The 22,034-nt window shown below is 39.0% G+C and overlaps 3 protein-coding genes across 5 annotated transcripts in view; 1 reads left to right on the top strand and 2 right to left on the bottom strand.

Moving 5' to 3' along the window:
- Positions 1-242: 242 nt before the first annotated feature.
- Positions 243-3,291, bottom strand: LOC136420422 (oxidoreductase HTATIP2-like). The gene is made up of 6 exons (XM_066407331.1): positions 3,181-3,291; positions 2,361-2,553; positions 2,056-2,163; positions 1,440-1,577; positions 973-1,034; positions 243-483 (listed from the first exon to the last, which is right to left on the bottom strand). The coding sequence occupies exons 2-6, from the start codon at positions 2,550-2,552 to the stop codon at positions 267-269; spliced, it is 717 nt and encodes a 238-aa protein (XP_066263428.1). The 5' UTR covers position 2,553; positions 3,181-3,291; the 3' UTR covers positions 243-266.
- Positions 3,292-4,156: 865 nt separating this feature from the next.
- Positions 4,157-7,906, bottom strand: LOC136420419 (oxidoreductase HTATIP2-like). Its single transcript, XM_066407327.1, has 6 exons — positions 7,740-7,906; positions 7,175-7,364; positions 6,875-6,985; positions 6,296-6,433; positions 5,920-5,981; positions 4,157-5,371 (listed from the first exon to the last, which is right to left on the bottom strand). The coding sequence occupies exons 1-6, from the start codon at positions 7,844-7,846 to the stop codon at positions 5,155-5,157; spliced, it is 825 nt and encodes a 274-aa protein (XP_066263424.1). The 5' UTR covers positions 7,847-7,906; the 3' UTR covers positions 4,157-5,154.
- A 223-nt stretch (positions 7,907-8,129) lies between these two features.
- LOC136420416 (mitogen-activated protein kinase kinase kinase 13-like) overlaps positions 8,130-22,034 on the top strand; it is a 35,196-nt gene continuing 21,291 nt past the window's right edge. For 2 of the 3 annotated variants that reach the window (XM_066407316.1, XM_066407314.1), the window contains exons 1-2: positions 8,130-8,262; positions 21,774-22,018. In XM_066407316.1, the coding sequence (XP_066263413.1) occupies positions 21,822-22,018 (197 nt within the window). In that variant the 5' untranslated portion in view covers positions 8,130-8,262; positions 21,774-21,821. Of the gene's footprint in view, positions 8,263-19,585; positions 19,607-21,773; positions 22,019-22,034 lie in introns of those variants that run through there. The other variant, XM_066407315.1, reaches the window with a different exon arrangement.

Here is a 22,034-nt window from a genome sequence, read left to right as displayed (position 1 = left end):
ACTAGCAACAGCGCATTTTGCATAATACATTAACCACCTGTTCAAAGTGTAGTCGTTTTAATTAATATGCAAATTTTCAAAAAGGACATTTTAGGAGCCATACAATGTACAATATGCCTACTACATTGTATGGCTCCTAAAATGTCCTTTTTGAAAACTTGCATTATAAAACGACTACACTTTGAACAGGTGGTTAATGAAAAGATAACCTGAGTATAGAAAAATCAAATCATCACAAAAAGTGGTTTGCAGAACAGAGTTTATTTTCAAGATTCCTTTCCTTGTGCCAGGTGATGTATATTTTTATTGTCAAGTGTCTCCACTGGTTCCTCACAGGGCTCCAGGACAATGTTGACCATCGCCTTGGCAACTGTTTCCACGGGAACGGAGACAAGAGTGGGTTTGAAGTAAATGATGGGAGCCAGCAGCACACGGAAGAACCTCTCGGATATCCGCCTCTCCTCGCGCTCAGCGATCAGTAATCTGATGGGAAATATGCAGTCATTAGCAGTGACGTTTATTATGCATCAATGCTTCAAACCCAGGTTCATCACCACAATGGCATTGGTTTTACTGTAATTATTGATTCGTTAACGGTATTTCAAAAACTTAACTTAAGCTACTTTAACAGTCATCACCAGTCAACTGCTAAAATTTCATCATAGCAATTCACTATTTGGTTATTTTTATGCAGTGATGTTTCTTCCGACCATTTAAATTAAATACTGTGAACTAGTTAAATCCCTTTCCCCTCAACCGCTGAAATTGCCAATCGCAATGTTAAATGGATTTACAGGTCAACAAAAATTACTTAATTTCATGAAGCACGACATGGACTAATGAAGCTATCAGAGGCTATATGATACAACCAAACAAATACCTCACAAATGCGAAAAGTTTTAAAACATATATGTAATGACAAATGCCACTATTTTAAATGACTTTGCAGGTACATTAGTCTTTGATAATTACCCTGGTCTGAAAATAGAAAGCCTCTGGAAGCCCAGATCTGCACATTCTGCCTCAACCTCACCCTATGGATGAGGGAATAAAAAAAGGGTGTACAGATGCGCATACAACAATTGTCTCTGGCAAAATATTGTGACCATATAAGAGGGCCTGCATGGGGGGTTCCCGAACAACGCTCTACGCTAAATTCAAAGGGCCGGCTTTGTGAAACGCTAAATTCAGAAAGCCTCCCTACGCTCTACGCTAAATTCAAAAAGCCCCCCTATGTTCTACGCTAAATTATGGAGTGGTCGGCAACGCTCTACGTAAAATTAGAGCCCTCATATAAGTATATTATTGTTCCAGCAGATTAACATGTACATTGAATTTCATTCATTTACATGTACATCTTTGTCACTGACTTAGCTTATTTATGACATTTGATCCTGATATTATGATATGGAGGGTTATTTTGACATTCCTACATGTACCTTGAGTTTATTGTAGAGTAAGGATGAGTTCCTGTCTGCGCCAGTGGCAGATATAAGTACAAAGTGGCTGCAGCCGCCAGATTTAGCTAGCTCTGCCACCTTCATGATGTAGTCATGGTCCACTCTTCTGAACCCCTCCTGGAGAGACAATTATTCAACATGACATTTCAGGCAATCAGAGATGGCAGACTTCACTCCCTCATAAAAAGGGACCTCTGGCATAACAAATACTAGTGCACAGAAACTGCAATTCACCCTCCAGCAGAACATACAGAAACACATACAGACAGACGCACAGACAGCCCCAAACAATATCTCACACCCTTGCATCACAGTATAAAGTTCTACATGTTTCTCAGGTCATAAGAACTTTCTATACATTTGTACATCTATAGACAATACAAATCTGAACACCGATTGAATTGTTGATTCAAGAATCTGGGTAATTATTGAATTCTGAGCTCAATAACTCAAAACTAATATAATGATGTCAATGCAAAATTGATATTCTTTTAGTGCCAATCAGTTAAGGAAAGATGACAAGAGATCTGCATGACTGGCACAATATGGCTACTGATGGAAAGGCGTGAAAATTGCTTAAGTTTGTTCAACTCACTTTTCCCACTTTGGCTCTGGAGGTCCCCAGACACACAAAGCCCACACTGTGACCTTTGAACTCATCTGCATAATCCTCCAATTCCTCAAAGTCCACCATCCTCTGTTCCTGCAGAGGGAAAGGCAGATTAGTCTATTCCATCAGCTATAAAAGGTAATACTAGAAAAATGATTGTTTCAAATTTAGGAATCACAAGTTTATAAATAGAATCATAGCATGGACAGAAGTTGGGACCTGAAACTGCAGAAAATTGAAGTAACATTGTGAGAATGTGAGAACTAACAGAAAGTTAACATATGACCTACCAACATGCTGTACTTATCCCCTTCATACTTATCAAGTTTCCTTCGACCAATCAGAACCACCTTCTGGAAGATGTTCCGGTTCACAAGTTCATGAACCAATGCCAGTCCAGTTCCACCTGTATGTCCCACCACAAAGGCCGTCTGATTGGTTGATCTAAACTCATCTTCCTTTACTGGAGCTGCTTCTGCCATTCTGTAGGATTAGTGGATGTCAAAATGGCAAGACAAAGTTCAGTATTGATACATATATCTGCCATACTCAACCTCATGGTTGCAATTGTGTTAGAACATTGATGAAGGTTAAAAATCGAGATAAACATTATCTTAAAGATGGTTAAATCTTTACGGCTTGATTAAACTCAGGGATTTAACTTCTGGAGGTTATCTCCTTATCTTATCCAACTGACTTTCAATGATTGATCATGATTGTGTTGGTACTCATATACTCAGCTCGGCACCAGCGGGGTATTATCAAAATTAGGTCAGACATGTAAAACAGATCCAAGAATAATAGTAAATGTTAGTATCCTGCTGAAAGTGTTATAGATGATTAGGATCCCCTTTTACATCTTCCTGGTGGTGCACGTATCTCTTTTGTCATCTCTCAAGACATGATGAAGATAATCAAGGAGGAGAGAACCTCCTTGAGTCCAAAGTCCAAATCCTGTCTCCCTGGATCTACAAGACCTGATGTTCACAACATTTCAATAGAGAACAATTCACCACCGAACGGAGGACAGCTTGATAAATTGATCTTTTTTTTACCTTGAATGAATGATTATACGGGAGAAAAAAACCCAAAGATGCAGTAGTGCCTAACCTTGTTATTGAACTGGGCCACAGACTTACACAACCTTCCCAATACAATCATACCGCAGCACTGCTATGTATCCTTCCACTCCAAATAATCCCACTTGTGAAAAGTATACATTGGTATGGAATACTGAAATCAGACTAATATTTCTACTTATCTACATACTATATGGATGATTTCATTTCAACAGTACATCATTTTGCTTTCTTGCGTCCGGATTTGAATGAACTACTTTTTCTCTGTATCACTGCCCGAGGTAAGGTTGACAAAGAGGGTAACTTAGCTGCAGTGCTCTCATACATTACTAGAGGTCGCTACAACCATGCACAGAACTAGAGCAAGAGACACCAGCACAGATTTCGATCATTGAATGGACCGGAGGCGTTGATGGGATTGATTGGTATTGTAAATTTAACAGTTCTTGCCTGACCCAAGTTTGAATGTTTTAGCTCTCCTTTCGTATTTTCATAAACTGTACTTAGGTCATATTTGCTACGGACCTTTCTAGTTTGCTTAACTTTTGAATTAAAGATGAGGGAGGCAGACTTTTCCTTATCATCATGACAACTGTTTTTCTCGTGCAACTCAACAGCGCCACCTGGCTGAACGTCAGAACATCAGACTAGCAGGCATTTCTCATCAGGTTATCTGGAAATGTTTATCTATCTATTGGTTTGGATGATACTTATGTATTGGTTTGGATGGTACATATGTACAGCCAAGGTTGTCCAACTTTACTCAGTTTGCAACACCAAGGATAGGTTTGCTTCTATGGTGCTATAAGACATTTTATATATGTATGCTACACATTTTTTTACAGGGCCAAGAGCCCTTAAAAATGTTTTACACCGAAGAACAGGTCTGTTAACAACAACAGATGGCAGTCAGCACCAAGGACAGGTTTGCTTTTAGGGTGTTGCAGTTATACATGTTTGTTGCGCTATTTTTGCAGGCCTAAAAATTGGTAAAAAAATAACACCTCTTTATCGGAACAGATCAACTTTATTCCATTTGGTCATTCCATACATTGCCCTGAGATCATGTCATTAATAAAGATCACATATTCAAACTACAAAGGAGACACTGAAAAATTGGTTAAAAATCTATCAAACATCACACAAAAATGTCTCAGGTTGAACAAAATTGCATAGCAGAAACAACCTTTATCTAATAATTAAATCAGAAATCTATCATCTATCAAACCTCTTACTAAGATGAGTCTTAGGATTAAAGCAGTCTAGTGCACTGAGTTGGGCCACCCTGGCTAAATAAAACAGAAACAAACAAACAAAACTTATATTGGAAGTTAACTTCCTGTCATACAAGGGTTAACAACAACTGAAAGTTAATTATTCAATAAAAAAGAAATTTACCAAAACATGATGGAACATAAGTATTAACAGTACTTCAGACATGACAGCCTACAGCAGAATAGATGCATCTGCAATTAGCAATATTCACTGATTTTCTACAATGTTGACACTTTTCTTAACAGTAAAATCAGTACAAAATTTCCACCACAAGGGTTAGTAGAGATACCACTTCAGTTTGTTCCCTAGACTGCATATTGCCATCATGGTTCAGATAGGGACTTCTGTTGGCCCCTTCTTGATCAGTTTAGTCTGCACATGCATATGTAGGGTACTATAAACAACAGAATTCACTTTTCCCAAAGGAGTATACATCACATAGGAAACATTGCATCCAATTTTCATATTTTCAATTTGTTTGGGAGGCCCATGAAATACCATGATGTCTCTAGCTTCCCCTGCATTTATTTACAATGTCTGTATACATGTGAATAAACAAACAAACAATTCTGAGATTCTTAATTTGTTCATTGCTATACACCAACTGCAGACTTTGGTTAGTGACAAGAATTCCAGATAATCCTTGAAATATGCTTAAAAACAAGGAGACTGACACACAACCGACATAAAAACAGCAGCCTGGCTGACATGAGTGGAGTTGCTATCATTATCAACATGATTTTGCCTTAGCCAATAGATGCACAGCCTTATTTTCATAGATTTCTGCTGGCTTGTCGCTTGGCGCAAGCACTGCATTGACCATCGCCTTGGCAACGGTTTCCACGGGGCATGTCATGACGGTGGGCGCAATGTACTTCAGGGGGGCAAGCATCTTACGTGCAAACCACTCCCCCGGCCTGCTCTCCTTACGGTCCACCATAAGGACTCTGTGGAGGAAGTCACAAAGGTCACAAAGGTAGAAACATGGACTGATTTTGTTACATGAGTCATGAATACTGTAAATGCAGAAATATTTGTGGGGATTTAATTTCGTGGTAGGGAGGAAATGGAGTGTTCGCAGTGGTTTTGAGTTCGCATTTGAAACAACAGTAGCGCTACAGTCACACAATGGAACGGCTTTTTGGGATTGTTTTAAGTTAGCTGTAAAGAATTCACAGTGAAAACTGCAAACATAAAACCACCACAAACATTTCTGCATTTTCAGTAGTTTTGGAGCAGGTGCTGCTTCTTTGCATACAAGGTATGAATACTGATATGCACTTGTACTTGCACCTGTGAGACTTTGGGGTGACATTTGTGATCAAAACAGATTTTTGTAAGATTCAAACAGCATCATGCTGTCATGTTGCCAATAGCTAAGTACTGTTAGTATTACTGACAATGTTATGGAAATCAAGGTCTTCGAAGTGTCCCTGCGTGAAGCATTTTCATACAGTTGAGGATATTATGTCTATGAGGAAGAAGAGTTGCTTACCCAGGCCTGAAGATAGACAGCTTTTCAAACCCCAGTTCTGCGCACTCTGCGTCTACTTGTCCCTGTGGATAGGTACCAATAAATGTAAGGATTAAAACTTTAAAAAACTCATCAAGAACAAAATACATTTACACAGTTAGCTTATGGAGATAAACGTGCGGGAAGCACTGCAGTTGTATGATATGAATACATAATGGTTGCAATCCATAGAGATAATTTCTGTGCACTTCAACAAAAGACATTATTCTGGATTACTACAGACTGCTACTATATCGTATATTCTACCATTTTGTTGTTGGAAACTTTGCAATTGTAACCACTACTTTTGAAGTCTATGCCCCCCTTGTCTCTACCATGCATGCACATCTGTACTTACTTTGACTTTAGGGTAGAGGAAGCTGGAATCCTTGTTGGCTCCTTGTGAGGACTGTAAGAGAAAGTGACCACAGCCTCCTTCCTTAGCCAGCTTGGCAGTCATCATCACATAGTCGTGGTCTACTCTCTTAAATCCCTCCTGTACAGTCCAAATGAAGGACAAAATGGAATAGAATGAAAAAGATAAGAATAACTAAAACAACAGGAAGGTAAAGCATTGGAATGCCTTCTGCATAATGATGCACTGTAGATTTATAGCATTGACAGCACTCCTTATCCCACCCCACCCCATATACAGGCCCGTATTTAACAGCTATGAAAACGTTGTTCTATTGGCAAACATCACATTTTGATGTTGAGACAAGTTTCGGACTGAGTCTGATGATCTATAATGTTTCAATATTAGCTTTTTTCTCTATTTTCTTTTTCTTCCGCTGTACATTTTATAGTTTCTTTTTTGTAGCAGCTACACTTCCAAGTAGTTGATTTCTGATGCTGTATGCCAGTATGTTAGTGACTTGAGGAGCAATTTCTAAGTTTGGTGCATCATCGTAACAGGAAGAAGATTAAAACCACTCACCGCTCCTGACTTCCCTCTGGTCGTCCCCAGACAGCAGAACCCAACATTGTGTCCCTTGAACAAGTCAGCATGGTCATCGGCCAGCTTCTCATAGTCAACCACCTTCTGCTCCTGGAGTACATACACATTAAGGCTTTTAGCTAGAATTTACAGACAAAATTGGGAGGGGGTGGGAGGACTTTTCGGAACCAAAGCTCTATCACCTGGTAGAGCTATTAAATTCTCACAAATGACAAAGCTGTTGCTATAATTCATTCATGGAATTTGAACCATCTCAAGATTTTGGAAGAACCCACTTACAAGTTTATTGTACTTCTCCCCTTCATAGTTGAGTTCCCTTCGACCAATCAGAACCAACTTCTGGAAGATGTTCCGGTTCACAAGTTCCTCCACCAATGCCCTTCCAGTTTCCCCTGTATATCCCACCACAAAGGCCGTCTGATTGGTCGATCTGAACTCATCTTCTTTTCCTGCAGCTGCCTCAGCCATTCTGCGGATAATATTCATACATCTATCAATATTGAATATTAGGCCACATTGACTTGAGTATATGGATGGCATCCATGTGCACATCAATATTTGCCATTTTCAAAAAATAAGATAAAAACTGCAATTTTCATCATAAGAAGCTGCAGAAGGAGCAAATATATACAAAATAAAATTGGGAAATGTAAATCAATGTCATAAGAATGCGCATTTTCCAAAAATGGCTTGGTGCAAGTAATTTTTTGCCTATATAACGTTACATATATTTTTGTGATGTATGAAATTTGCATTGTCATCATGAACTTTACGTAAACGATAAACGTTAGGTCAACAGTTATTTGTACAGTAGTCTGAATGATTGTTCCTCTTCTGAACATACCTGCAGATTTCTTTTTGTCCCTCTATCGGCGTCACTTCAAGCCAGGCGATAATAATTCCTAAGAAAACCACAAAACCGGCGAAAACTGTGGCTCCGATCTGAAACATCAAGGGCTGGGGAAGTCCCTGCTATACCGGAAGTGGCCGCAGGTGTCGTGAACCAGGATGGAACGTCACACGTCACATGATGGCTGTTACATCTATTCATTACACTCTACAATTTTGTGCATATTTCTCGGATAAATAATTCTATGTGTGTAAAAGTGCTTTCACCTTTTATATAACACATGGTAGAAATACGTAAAAACGTTTTTGTGACCAGTGCTGTGGCAATTATATGATATTTTAACGTATAATTTAAAGGTTATTGCTATTTGTAAGGGGGTAGCAAATTGATTGAACAGCAGATTCCTGGGTTAGCCGACATGGCGGCCTAGCGGTGGTGGAAAGAGATGGATGTTTTGGACACGATTTCTGCTATTTTTCAGCCGATCTAGCCGCTTCTGGTGCATCTAGAAAAAGAGGTAGGATTCTAACATTTTATTGAGTCGTTATCAAGTATTTTTGATACCGATCCGTCAGGTGATCCGCCTAAAATCTACGTGGATTTCACCGCTAGATCGTCGGCGGGTCGCGTGACCCGTCTATAGTAGCGGGTGTCAAAGTAGCAATTTGTAGTCTTTCTCTGTGATTAAGGTATTTATTGGACCACAATTAAGGGCTGTTTGGTGTTAAGATCACCGTTACCTTTACCTGTATGTGTGGGACTTTACAGGTGTCACATTTTCTCCGTGATGATCAAGATACACAAAAAATCAACTGTCATTTTCTACGGTAGAAAAGGCAACAAAAACAAGATTTGCAACAAAAACAAAATCGCCAACTTTCTCTTCGCGACCGAACACGGGACGATTTCTCTGCTGAAAAACATTCAATTTACCGAGGGACTAATTCTACTGCACGGACGAATATTGGATTATGTAGATTGATTTTGGATATACCTGCATTTCGGGACGGCCCGCTAGTAATCTCTTGGGAGACATACATTTGCAAAATAGGGTTTGTGCGTGATGTTTATCGGGGATTCGTTCAATACTGATGAATTATTAATCAAGCCGTCCCCTCCTCTTGTAGTTTGACCAAATTTGGTATGATGTTCATATGACTCAGTTGGGATGAGACCATCCTTACCTTTCCCCAAAAAAAATCACCTGAAAAAAATATACAGGACGCTGAGCATTCGCTACTTGTATTTCCTGAAATGAGTGTCTTGGTTATGACAACCCAGTAAAATTTAAGGTTTTTCAAAAATTTGTTTTAATGACAGGTTGTTGGCAAATGTCCAGCTATACCTGATAAATTATCACACAGGAATGAAAAATTGTTTGCTACTTGTTTGCAGTTGTCGATTCATTCTTTCCATTGCCCATGATTGTGCAAAGCAGGGTATGGTTTTTGTTTCTAATATACCCAAGTTTGTTATCAGAATGAATGCAGATTATATCAGAATTAAGATTAAAACACATGTTAGTCATTTGTATGTGATTGCTACTTGTTAAGTTGAAGGGCCCAACAGGTGTTGTTCTTCAAACTTCAGTGCCTGCACGCTAAGGAGTGATGATGTCACTTGGAACTATTTTTAGCCCTGAGTCACCCCTCCCAGTACAGGTTGTGCCTTTTGTTTGTGTGGTAGTCAGGTTACCTGTTTACAAACAGTGGCCATCCCCATGAGTGATACCCCCTGACTTCTTCACCAAAGACATGATGTTCTCCGTTTTCTTTCGCAGTTACACATAGATTTTCGCACCTTTACCAGAAACATTTGAGTGCGAAAAGTTGGTAGATCTATCTCAGCGTTACCACATTTCCATTTGAGGGGTATCAACATTTCATGTGACATTGTAATCGAACACCTTTGTCCTTTTGACTGTAAGGTTGGCAGGAAATGTCATTATGTCTACATATTTCATCATCTTCTGACAAAGGTTGTTGTTGTGATCACAAAGGCAGAAAACGCCAATGAAGATGATGATTTTAGCCTGTTTTAGCTGTTCACATATGAATTTAGCCACCAAGTGGGCATCATATTGGCTTGATCAAATTTGAAACATTGGCTTCAAAGCTTGCTTCTGGCTGTTAAACTTACATAACATTTTGGTTTTAGACTTTGTTCCCTGCACATCAGGTCTAGATTGTTTGTTTTACCATAGAAGGAGGTACAGCTCATGTGCAAAACAAAGACAGGAGACCTTTGCCTTTTCTGCTGTGAGTCACGTTCTACCTGAGGGTCTGAAAAGTGTAGGTTTGGTCGCCGCTGGATTAAAGCCAAGGTTGCAACAGTAGCTAGAAAAGCATCTAATGCAACACAGATGGCTGGGAAATAAACTGGTAATAGTTGTGGTTACTGTTGGTATGGGGGGCTGTTTTGGTACATGTCATCACACCCAGTAATTTTGGATCATGTATGAGGTGTAGCAGACAATAAGGTAACCACACTCATGATTTCAACATTATGGCAGTTCGCTTTTGCCAATCTAGCTAGTAGGTACTCATAATATATGACTTAATAGTACTTTTTTCATTAGCCTTATACTGTAGTGATAGAACTAGATTCAGAGGTTATGTAAGTTGTTGTAAAGCAGAACATAGTATTACTGATTCACTAATTTGCACATGCCAGGTGTTTTACTGATTGTTGTGGATATCATCACAGAAAATTAATGTTAAGGTAGAAAGACATGGTTACGGTAAAGGCAGAAAGGACATGTAATCTGTTGGCTACAAGACAGTCGAGTCCTCACTTCATGCATTATAGAGAGGAATGTTTCAACTCTGCATCATATGGTGTATTGCTTTGGACAAAATGTCACCATGGAATGCATGGATGCATCATAATGGTTTTGAAGTCAGTTTCTTTTTTCTTTGCTGCCAGTTTCAGTCAAATCAATATATCTTGACATGTCATGGCATGTTGTATCTGCTAGGATGTAGCCATTCTGTCCTTTCTCTTAGTTGTTTGTTTCACACTAAATGACTTACAAGTTATTATATCTACCACACCCTTGTAAATGAGAATGTGTCATTGTGTATCCCAGGTAACGCTTTCCACGGTAATGCTGTAATGGTGATGTCTAGAATCTGACTCTGACTCATAGTTAGGTGGTCATTTTTAGACTCTTCCGGGGGAATCCCCAGCCCAGGTTTATCCTTTGTGTTCGCTCAGCAGTGTGTGACAATAGGTGCCGGTCTTGTTGCTCGCGCGGATTACGTGTTCATTTTATAGGTGGAGTGGCACGAAGAGGTAAGGGCGAGACATTGCTTTGATAACATAGAATTTCAGGTTTTATTACAAGGAAGGTGTGGTAACTGTTACAACAAATTTTATTGTTGCTCACTTGACTACGGGGAACCAGAATCTTTTGATGTGATATATGAAAAGGTAAGATGACCATCTGATCTCGGTCAGGATAATCTGATAAAACATGTAAGTCAGAGATATCAGTAGTCAGTAGATTTACCTTACCTTTATAATAAGGTATGTCTTCCTGTTCATGACTTTCACACATTCAGCCCTTGGTTCCCCATCAGTAGACTAGTGTTATAGTATTTTATTTTTGGACTGTTATTTTGATAACAGGAAGATGCCGGCAGGAACAGGTCGTTGAGACCTGTTTATGTAATTATTAGACTCGCTCGTTATGTAAATAGATAGAGTTATTTGTGTAGATGCGAACAGGAAGTCAGTGTTCGATCATGTTCAAGTCTGCAATGTCTCATTACTGTAACAGTTTCTATGTAAATATCACAGATTGGTTATTTTTTGGCATGGTGGTCGGCTTTCTTGGCATGGTGGTGCTACTGTGCTAATGTAATGGTAGAGGAAACGCTGTAACTCGACCCTCAGAATGAAAGCTGCGTTCATGTTGTTATTTCCTGGGCTATTTCTGTGGAGACTTCAGTTCATTGATGCTAGTTCTGGCTGATGAGATTTGAATGTGAAAAGAAAAAACAAATCGGCAAAGGTCAGATGAATAGAATTAACATATACATGTAGATAGAAAAGGCAGCAGTCACTTGTCTGTCAAATTCAATAATAACCTTAAAATTGAATTACAGACAAAACATCTTTTTCTGTAAATTTGGTCCAGGTATATTACCGGTCGTGAAGCGACTAACAATGGAAATCTTGATATGGCATAATTTTCCATAAATAACATTCTAGAAGTCAGAGGGGGTCATCCTTTTTGTGGTGAACAACATGTATATCAAAGCAGAATTGCTTGGTCGGCTTTTCCGTTGGCCTTGTCCATCTATATGTGCATACGATTGACCTAGAAACTTGACAGTATGGTAAAACCATGGAGCAACTGTATCTTGTTGACCTATTTCTCTAGGCAATAATGCATACATTTTCACACCTACTGGATCTAGCCACCATCAGTTTTCATCAACGTCAGGAAGAACAGTAATGAGACAGGGATTTACAGTGGATGCTTCTGTGATTTGCTGTATATTAACTTTCTGGTGGTGTAATTTTTTCACCAGTGTACATCTGCAGTATAGTAAACGTCAGTAGAGTGAAATTTTAATATGTATCGTTGGAGCAGTATTGTACTGGTACCAGTGATATTTGTGATTTTTTTTTAAACATACAAAAAAGACAACATAACATTTATAATCTGTATAATTAGGTTTGTGTTACCCAAGATTAGGAGAACAATTTGCAGCGGTGGTGGAAGTTGAAATGTCGACCCCGAATTTAGAAATATGAACTGTCAGGTGTTAGTTCAGATTGCTAAGCTTTAGATCTACATGAGTGTACAACATGAAGTGTGAACATGAACATTTTTGTCCAAAGTACAGCAAACTGGGGCATCTGCGAAAGCAGCCACCATCATGCAGAACCTGACATTGATGTGACAGTATTGACTAGTGTGGAGGTGTGGCAATTTGCCGTGTAATGCCGGGAATATTGAATTCCTGTGTTTGAGCGATCACTGCAGTGATACACCATGAATTTCTATTGCTTTTATTGAACCGCAGTTTGCGCTCAGTTTGAAATGCTCCTTAGATTCTTCCGTAGCACAAAAGAGAGACAGACTCCCAATCACCCTGCAAGCTGGAGATAGGTTTATAACTCTACTATCACATCTATACATGTACAATCTTGTTTACCATAGCTGCATAGACAGTCCAGGAGTACAGTAGGTTGTTGATTATAGATAAGCACAGTAAAGGTCCTAGGCAAACCTGCTAATCTACTAGGCAGTGCTTTTCTCCGTACTGGATTTCTCTGAAGGTTTAGAAACCATTAATCAAAATCTGTGTCCATTGTTGATGTGCTACTGTTCAATCATAAAATGCAATAGAGTCGTTTAGACTTAGTAAAAATTGCTTTTATCGTGGGGAATGTTCAACATTGTCATTTGTTCTAACAACACGCTTTGTGCATGTGTGGACCACGTTTCAATTGAATGCATCAGACATATGTACTACATGTATGATGAAAAACATTCGTATGATGATATTTTTTTGATCTGTGTTGTTTTCTAGATCAAAAAATGCTAGAAATCACAAGTTATGAATATGAGTAGATGAGAAAATTACGAATGATTTGATTTTGTGGAAAGGACGGCCATTGAAAGTCCATCTCATAGCAGAACTCATAGAAGGTGAAAATCTCACAGATGAGCTGTTTGTGTGGACTGATTTCTTTGAAGGTGATGTTTGCTGTTGTAAGACACCACCTTGCAAGTCAGCACAGTACTGCAGCCTCGGCCCCACAGCTCATCCTCTGTCTGATATCCTTATCAACGGTAGTTTTACATCCTTGAGGGATTATTTAACGGAGGGTTCCTCAAAGTCATGGCGGGTGAAGTGCCGCCTTACTTATGCAGGGTGTCAGCAAGTGCGTAAGTGTGACGTCAGTATCAAACATTAGTATTCGTGACACAAAACGGTGAAATTGCGTGCGATTACTGTTTCGTTCAGTTACTCTTTCATACAAAATTGGGACCAAAGTCACCCCTGCTGCTGAGGGAACGCTCTGTGGAACCTGTTTACTCAAATTATCGAATTCCAACTTAAGATATGGAGTATTTGTAGGAATATCTATTGTTTGACCAGGATGTTTGGTCCATATTGTCATCATGGTATGTTATCAATGATTTGAAAAAGGTTTTTGTTTAATGTTCGATTTTTTAGTATTCTCTACCATGAATTGCCAATATCACTATGACAAAATGTATGATTTTTGGTCAATGTTCTCTCCCAAAAGTTGCCAATACCATTACTACGAAAGGTCTTACTATTCCATGAGTGCCACAAAATCCATGCCATTTCTGCTTCCACGGTCACACAGCTGCACCTATGTCAATACTGATAATTCTAATCCCCTATCAATTTGGGTATGACGCCAGCAAGGGCCAGTCAAACTACAGGCTGTGCAGCCATGCATGTATAATACATGAAGTCTGCACAAAGCGATAAACCCATTTCTGAAAGATAAGTCAACCCCGGCAAACTGTGCGCATCTAAATTCCTCTCCCTCATGTGACCGTTGACGTCAATAGTTCTGTATTCCAGTCTTGTAGTGACTTCCAGGGCTCTGAATACATAGCGGAGAAGTTGACGTCAAGTCTTGTATATTCCAGTCTCGTAGATATGCAGCGAGCAGGTCCGTATGTACGTCAGGAGCGGAATGGCCTGCCCTGGACCCCTTTGATTGAGCATGCCCTGCTCCGCCATGCATTAATTATGTGATTATGGAAGGGGTTGAAATTTTGACGTCAGTACAGGCTTCGTTTTGTAATGACACTAAGCTTTCCAATTTCATGATAGTCTTGGTCACAAAAACTTGCCCCGAGAAGATGAAAAGGTGTTAGGTAAGAGGACACAGAGGACAAAAAAAGGTAAAAATGCAGGACTTTCTATTAACTTCATTTCATAAGAGTATTTGTAGAAAGACAAGGATGATGTTCAGAGGTAGAGCTGATAATGGTGCAGCGAACATAGAATAGGGTATAGTGGTATTTCTTTTGCCCTACTTTTTCATTACATGTTATAACTTACATGATACATTTCACATGCTGGAGGCTCTTGAGAAGATTTATGACTATAAGACGATACCTGTGCCCAGAAGTGTTCAGAGGTAGAGCTGATATAGTGGTGCGAGGAATACAGAATAGGGAATACTATTTTCCCTTTGCCCTAGTTTTTCTTTGCTTCCCTAACATTATGCATTCACATGCTGGAGGCTCTTTGGTACATCTATTTTGAAGATACTTATGCCCGGCAGTAGAATAGAGAAGAAATGATAACCATCTTGCTTGCAGACGGCATCGTTTTCAGTATTCATGTTCTTTAAAAGGAAACCTGAATATGTACATGTGTATCACAGGAAGCTTTCAAAGCGACTAGGTTTCTCTGAAATGTAATTCCATATGTTGAACAGTCAGTCTGTGATCTTTATTGAAAATGGTATGATGAGCCTTACAGTTAGGTGCTCCTAGAAATATACCAGCATGGACAGGCTTGCAAAGTGCATGTAAGCTTACCTCCTATCTGAATCATAAATCATCTAAGGGTACTGTTGAATCCTGAAGGGGGACTCCCTCCCTTGGCTCATTTCAGTTCGCTCTGTTGCTTGCTAGTATTGTGCCTGAAATGAATGTTCTTTATACCAGCACCTTGCTTTAACCAGTCAGTCAAGAAACTATGGAAATGTTAATGAAAGATTTATCATTATTTCGATATTGATATGCATTTTTTAATGTAGAAGTAAATTGCATGTTAGAAATGCTTGTGGACGGAAGCCCTAGTTATGTGCAGTTATACATTCAGCACCAGGGACAGGTCATGCCATTTTCTGCAATTCTCATTTTTCAAGCAGTTGTTTTGATAATATAATAGCTAGGCAACTGATGTTGTGGGAATGTTCTTGTTATATACCTGTATATTATTAGACATGTAAGTCAAATATGTTGATCTTCATATATAGTCAAATAATTTTGCCTTTTCCTTCTGTTTCTACTTTTTTTAGGCAGGACATTAGGTAGAGCTAGTGCCCCCTGGTGTTTTTTACAGGTTAGATATTGAAAGTCAGCCTGTCCCAGTTATGCACCATTAAATTGTGGGTAGAATGTTTCTATACAGTTGAAGACAGAAGAAAAATATGTTTACAAAACTACATGTACTGTTGGAAATGATTGATTGCACGAGTCTTACTTCCAGTGCTAAATAAAGAGCACTTTGCTGCAGTGTAGCATTATTTAATTTGTGCAGCGTGCAGTGAAGTACTCTGCACGTCACCTCTGAAACATTCTATAAGGAAATCCTTGCTTCACCTTGTGCACCCCTTATTCTGGCTAAATATCTCTCCGCCTGACCTTTGCCAGAAAATTACTTGTCCGGAAATTTGCTTCAGCGTACTGCAATCGAAGCCATTTAGAGTGATGTATTCGCTGGGACTTTGTTGCCTAATCTTTGTGCCCCGCATTGACGTCACAGGCATCTACGCATCATTTTCAATTTCTATTCATAAGCATCAGTGGGGCTCTCGGGGGAATCTGTTCCGCTAAACTGGGTGTAGCGCACAATTTCCAGCGGAGGGTGGGAAAATCAGCCGAAATTGAGGCAGTGCCAAACTTGAGTCATTCCAAACTACTGAAAAATGTGTCATAGTTTTAGTACAACAGATTTTTGTTTTAATTTCAGCGTCACTTCACGTTTTGTGGAGATACTTTGATATAATTGCACATTTACATAAATTTTTTAACATTGCAGAAACCCTGGAGATATTTGTGTAAATTTTCTTTGTGTTAGAATGTTGAGCTTTCAATAGTGGGTTACTAAAGTAAAGAAACGATACTTTGTAGTTTTGCTTACTGCTTAAATGATAAGTTACTACCTGGTTGCTGATTTAAGACTTCTTGGGAATCAAACTTACAATGCTGCTTCTTAGTATCAATGCAGACAATCTTACAATGAAGTGGAAAATATGATGTTATTACTGACAGAAAATATTTTAGACATTTTGATATTAATGTGTTATGAAGATCAGGATTGAAAGTGCAATGGCCGTTGTCATCTTAACCTTCTCCCTGCTGCCTAACTCCGTAACCAATAGAGAATGGGGTGCCAAACGGCTACTTCAGTGTGCTAATAGTTAACATGATATACAGTTGAAAACAAAGGAGGAATTTCATATTTACGTTACTGTAAGTGTTAGAATAATTGTTTGAATAGACGTGTGTAGGATAGTCAGGTTGGAAAGGTCCCTAACACAGAATTTGCTTGTTCCCAGAATCCCAGTGGTCATGATGCACTTATTAATAATATTATGTGTAACTCACAATTATACTAGGGGATACCCCATGTGAAGAATACAAAGTACTTTTATCTGCCTTTATTTAACATGCTGATAGTGTTTGCAATTTGCATGTGTAGCAGAAACAAAGCCCTTCATTAGCTAGAGGATATGTTTATCAATATACTAAATCTCTAGCTAAAGAAGTTTGCGCTCTTATAATTACCCACGCATGTTACAAGTACTTATCCATAAATCTCTTTGAAATGGAATATACAAGATCGTCATATTTTCGACTATTCTTCCCGTGGTATTGAAATTGAGTGGTGCAATATTAATGTCAGATATTTTTTTGCCTGTGAGTTTTAATGAATGATGTTAACATTAGTATGCATAGCTGTTAGCTTTGTAATTCCTTTTGGCAACACTGCACAGATGTATGCTAACACATATAGTAACACAAATATAAGCAGAAATTAGTCCTTGAAATGATTGTGACATTTGATTTTTCCCTTGCCATTTCTATACATGCTTTACTCTCACAACAAGAAAATGTAGTTGTATTACTTGGTTTGTTCAATTTCATGGGCATACTTTCCCTCCAGGTTTCACATTTAGTTATAATCTATTTTATTTCATGGTTCTTTACTATATCTGCATTTTGATGTTACTTTGCTGCAATATTTTTGATTGCATACACCGAAATCACATTGCCTGAAATAGTTATTTTTGCTATAATGTTATCGTATCTCCTCATAACGAGTTTAATGGAAAAATAACCCAATTCATTAGTATGAGTGCATAAAGGAGGCTTTGTTTCTGATTGAGTTTTCTGATATAAAAAACAAATCATATCAACTCTAAGATTCTCAAATTGACGTGTTTTTGCTGCAGAATATTATTATTGCCTCTCCCTTGCTTTTTGCCGCTGAGACTTGCAAATGATAATGAACATTTCTGTTGTATACTAGGAACCCTTCGTTTTGAACTAGAATTGCTAACACAATTACATTTTGTTGTTGTATACTCAGCCATCTTTTGAGTTGATTAGATTCAAGTTGGTCATTTACCATATGAGTTCATTGACAAGTACACAGTTACCTTTATGTAAAATCTCTGTCATTGTGTTAAATTATGTTGTACAGAAATGTGATTTGTCATGATGTAATTTTAGAACCTGTGTGATTAGTATTACCAACTGATGGTTCATATAATGTTTTGGGGGAAAGTTGATATTGTTCTTCTTGGTTTTTGAAATTCAGCCCGCTTGGAGTTGTATTACACTTGCAGTAACCCCAAACAAATCTATATATTTATTTTGATATACAAATTTACCTTATGATTATGAAATATGATGGACATTTGAGGGATGAATCATATGTCAAGGGATTCTGAACACAGATTTAGGTACTGATTGAGAGTTCATGACCGACATTTTCAAGACTTGTTTGGGAATCGCTGCAAGTCGGAACCACAGGTAGTACTTAGCAACCTGAACTGTAACCCTGGTTGCCCTGTTTACAACCTTAGCTGCCGAAAAACCCTGATTCAGTACACAGCTGTCTTCCGGTTCAGGGTGGGACTATCCCACTTCCACATTCCTGGCTGTTATTTTGGAGATCACGGGTGTACATTACTGTCTGCGTGTGACCCAACCAGTATATGGTTAGCCACAGCGGAAGTAGGGACAAATTTGTGGGTCAAAATATATATATGGAATTGTCATACAGACAGATTCGGTGACAGTGTAAATTTTCTTACCAGCAATATTGGTATAAAAGAGGGATTTTGTCATTGATTTATCTAGTTAAGTCTTGGGAAAGATACAATATTAACATACAGTAAATGTAGTGTGCATGTAAAAGCAGTAACTACACATGTAGAGATATCTACATAAATGTAAAATGCAGGTCAAAAAGTCATTAACAACAGTAGGGAATATGTGTTATTTTGCAAGGAAAAAAAGTGGAAGCTCTGTAGCGTACGAACACACCAAGTGGGCGTTTCATCCCCCCAAGCAAAATGCACCGTATGAAATATTGATAAGGATAGACAATATACGGGTACATCTGCTGGAGTTAATGTAGTCAGGGTTTTAGGAGGCGCCGCTTTTATGTACATTTGTGCCTGTCACTCATTGAAATGAGTTCTAATATGAATGGTGGCCAAATTACACTAAGTCACGTTAATCTTAGACCATTGCCTTTGATTTTGATAGCACTAGTTAGTCTTTTCTTTCTTAACACAGAAGGTCAAGGTAAACCAAACACAAACATTGGCACAGAAGTAAAGGATAGATTGTTGATCAGGCGCCATTAAAAATGCTGGCATATGACCTTTATGGGCCTCGGACTGACCTCTGATGGGAGACGAGAAATGAGAGGACCAGGTGACACATACTCTCCGTCCTATGTAATCATGGCCCATGTTAGTGTCTTTCCCTTAAAAATAACCATGAATGTTTATGGAAGTGTGTGTTTATGCCCTCATTCAATCTGCTTGGCCCACTAGCGTAGGTAGGCTGGGGAAGGCTGGCTCTAGCGCTGTTTAATATTCAAAACGTAGGTGGCTTTCCTGATTTTCTTTGTAACTTTATATTTCTGAATTACACTAAGTGTATATAAAGATTTCAAGATACTGTTATTTGTTTACATTTTAGTGGATTTCTGCTAGGTATGGTAATTTTGTTGCTATTTAGTATTTATAGCATAGGTGGCTTTTATTACTGACCGGATTTGTTTGTTATAACTTGTAAGTTTTGTATAATTTCCAAAGTACATTGACTGCGTGTAAAACTTAAATATAATTTTTAGTATTGATGTTTGGTGCATTTCAATGATTTTGTTGTTGCTCCCAGTTTTTCATACATAATGTTATCACCCATCTCATTACCACCTGCTCCCTGTGGGGATTGAAATGAGAGTCAGTGTTTCCCCTGGGCATTCCTGCTTCCCCATCCAGGCTGTGTGTTTGCCTGTGATATATAATCCACCCATGTACACAGGCAGGGAAGTAACAGCTGGCTTTGTGTGTGTTGTCCATCCTTGTGGCCTGAGTTACCGCCTTGCTTTATGCCACTCGTAACCAACATCATATAGAGAAGAAAGTAAACATGGGGGACTGAGTCTTTTCTCAATTACAACTCACAGGTATGGTAGTTGGCACTGATATTGATAATATTCTATTTTGACAAATCTATATGTGCATTGCATTTTATTATGATTCAACATGGTGTAGGTTTGGGAAATGAAGTTATATAATTGTATATGTCTATACTTGTCTTTTAGAATTATATGCTTCTTGATGCTAGAGTCACAAAAATGTTAAAGATCCATTGAACTGAAATGATATTTTAGGGATATTATTTCAAAGTGACTGGTGTTTGATGTTGGTTTATTATTGCCACATAAGCCTATTCATAAAAAATCATTTGTTGTTCTTGTACTGTATTACATTACACATGTAGGTCCATGGCTTTTGATTATCGGTTGTAAGTTACGGGTAGTATTTCAAAATGATGATATGTATGTAGTAGACTTTCATATTCGTCAAATTCAGTTGTGGTGGTTACAGTAATTACACAGTATCTGGTGGCAAAAAGGATTCATAAACATCTCCATAATGTCCTTTACTGCCTAACTGATAAAGGACGTTGTATTGTTGTAACTGAATAACCTGACCATGTCATGAAAGAGCCTTGGGAGAAATATAGGATTCTATAATCTGTAAAATAACAATCCTTGTTGGAAGGCTTTTAGCGGCATCCTTGAATGAGGCACCAGACCACGTAATCAGCCTTCACCTTGGACAGCTAAGGTGATGTTAGTCTGGATCTCAGGACATTTGGGCCTGCTGCTTTGTCTAATGAAGTTAGCCTAGATTCAGGACATGTTAGGAGTCCTGTATTTATTTTGAATTGGATACTAGTCTTGAGTCACTGGAGAGTTTGTATGGTTGCCTTGTATGAGGTCAATGCAAAAATGCTTTAATGCGAATATCTGTATAATCAGACAAACAAAAAAATGACTGCCATGTTGCCATTGATTACCTTGTTCTTTGTACGTCATCACCTGAGAAAAACCAAAAGAATCCGATGCTTTTTTCCAACATTTATAGAAGTGTTGTGACCCTCCCTGCCTAAATCAGTGCTTGTCCATGTGTAATGGCAGGTGTTGTGTGGAACCTGATCCTGTGTCTTTCCTGGTGCCAGCATGTCTGCGATCCTCCTGGGAGGATGTTCTCATTCCAGCTATGTAGACACGAGTGTCTGATCTTGTACATGTTACATACATGTACGCTGTAGTAAGTCCACCTTGTTTTCCTTCATGCAAAGCTTGTCTGGTATGAGGAAAAAACAATAGTCACAGTGTATGTGTGGGGAACACATGCATGTACATGTGTATGTGGGAAGCGGAGTCCTCTGTGTTTCCTGCAAAAAGAGGGTGTTTAATTTCTTTGTTTTTTCTAGGGCGTCCAAAAGACGCCATGACACCTTGCTAGCTAATAGCCTGGTCTGTAGTAAGTGCACCTTGTTTTCCCCCCTGCAGAGCTTTTCTGGTATGAGGGAAAAACAACAGTCGCAGTGTATGTGTGGGGAACACGTGTACATGCGTATGTAATTTTTCTATTTCTGTGTTTTTTGTAGGGCATCCAAAAGATGCCTGATGCCTTGCTAGCTGATACATGTAGCTTGGTCTGTATTAAGTCCACCTTGTTCTCCCCCTGCAGGGCGCAGCAGCTTGTAGTTGAGTGAAGCGCTGGCCGCTCCTCCCACCTATGCACACAGAACCTGTCATGGCCGCCACGGCGGTTGCCGACCGACCCGACCACGCCATCCTACACAAAGACTCGCCCATTGACAGCCGGAACGTCCCCTCCCACATGAATATCCTCACCAGTAACGACGTCAACGAGCGCTGTAAGAGTCCTGGCGTACTGAGCACGAGCACCGACACCGAGAACTTTGCTAACAGGTAAGCTCCCCAGAAA

The sequence above is a fragment of the Branchiostoma lanceolatum genome, chromosome 15, assembly GCF_035083965.1.
Source record: "Branchiostoma lanceolatum isolate klBraLanc5 chromosome 15, klBraLanc5.hap2, whole genome shotgun sequence".
Taxonomy (NCBI): Eukaryota; Metazoa; Chordata; class Leptocardii; order Amphioxiformes; family Branchiostomatidae; genus Branchiostoma; species Branchiostoma lanceolatum.
The sequence above is the reverse complement of the archived record's forward strand: the minus strand, read 5'-3'. Positions and strand labels throughout refer to the sequence as shown.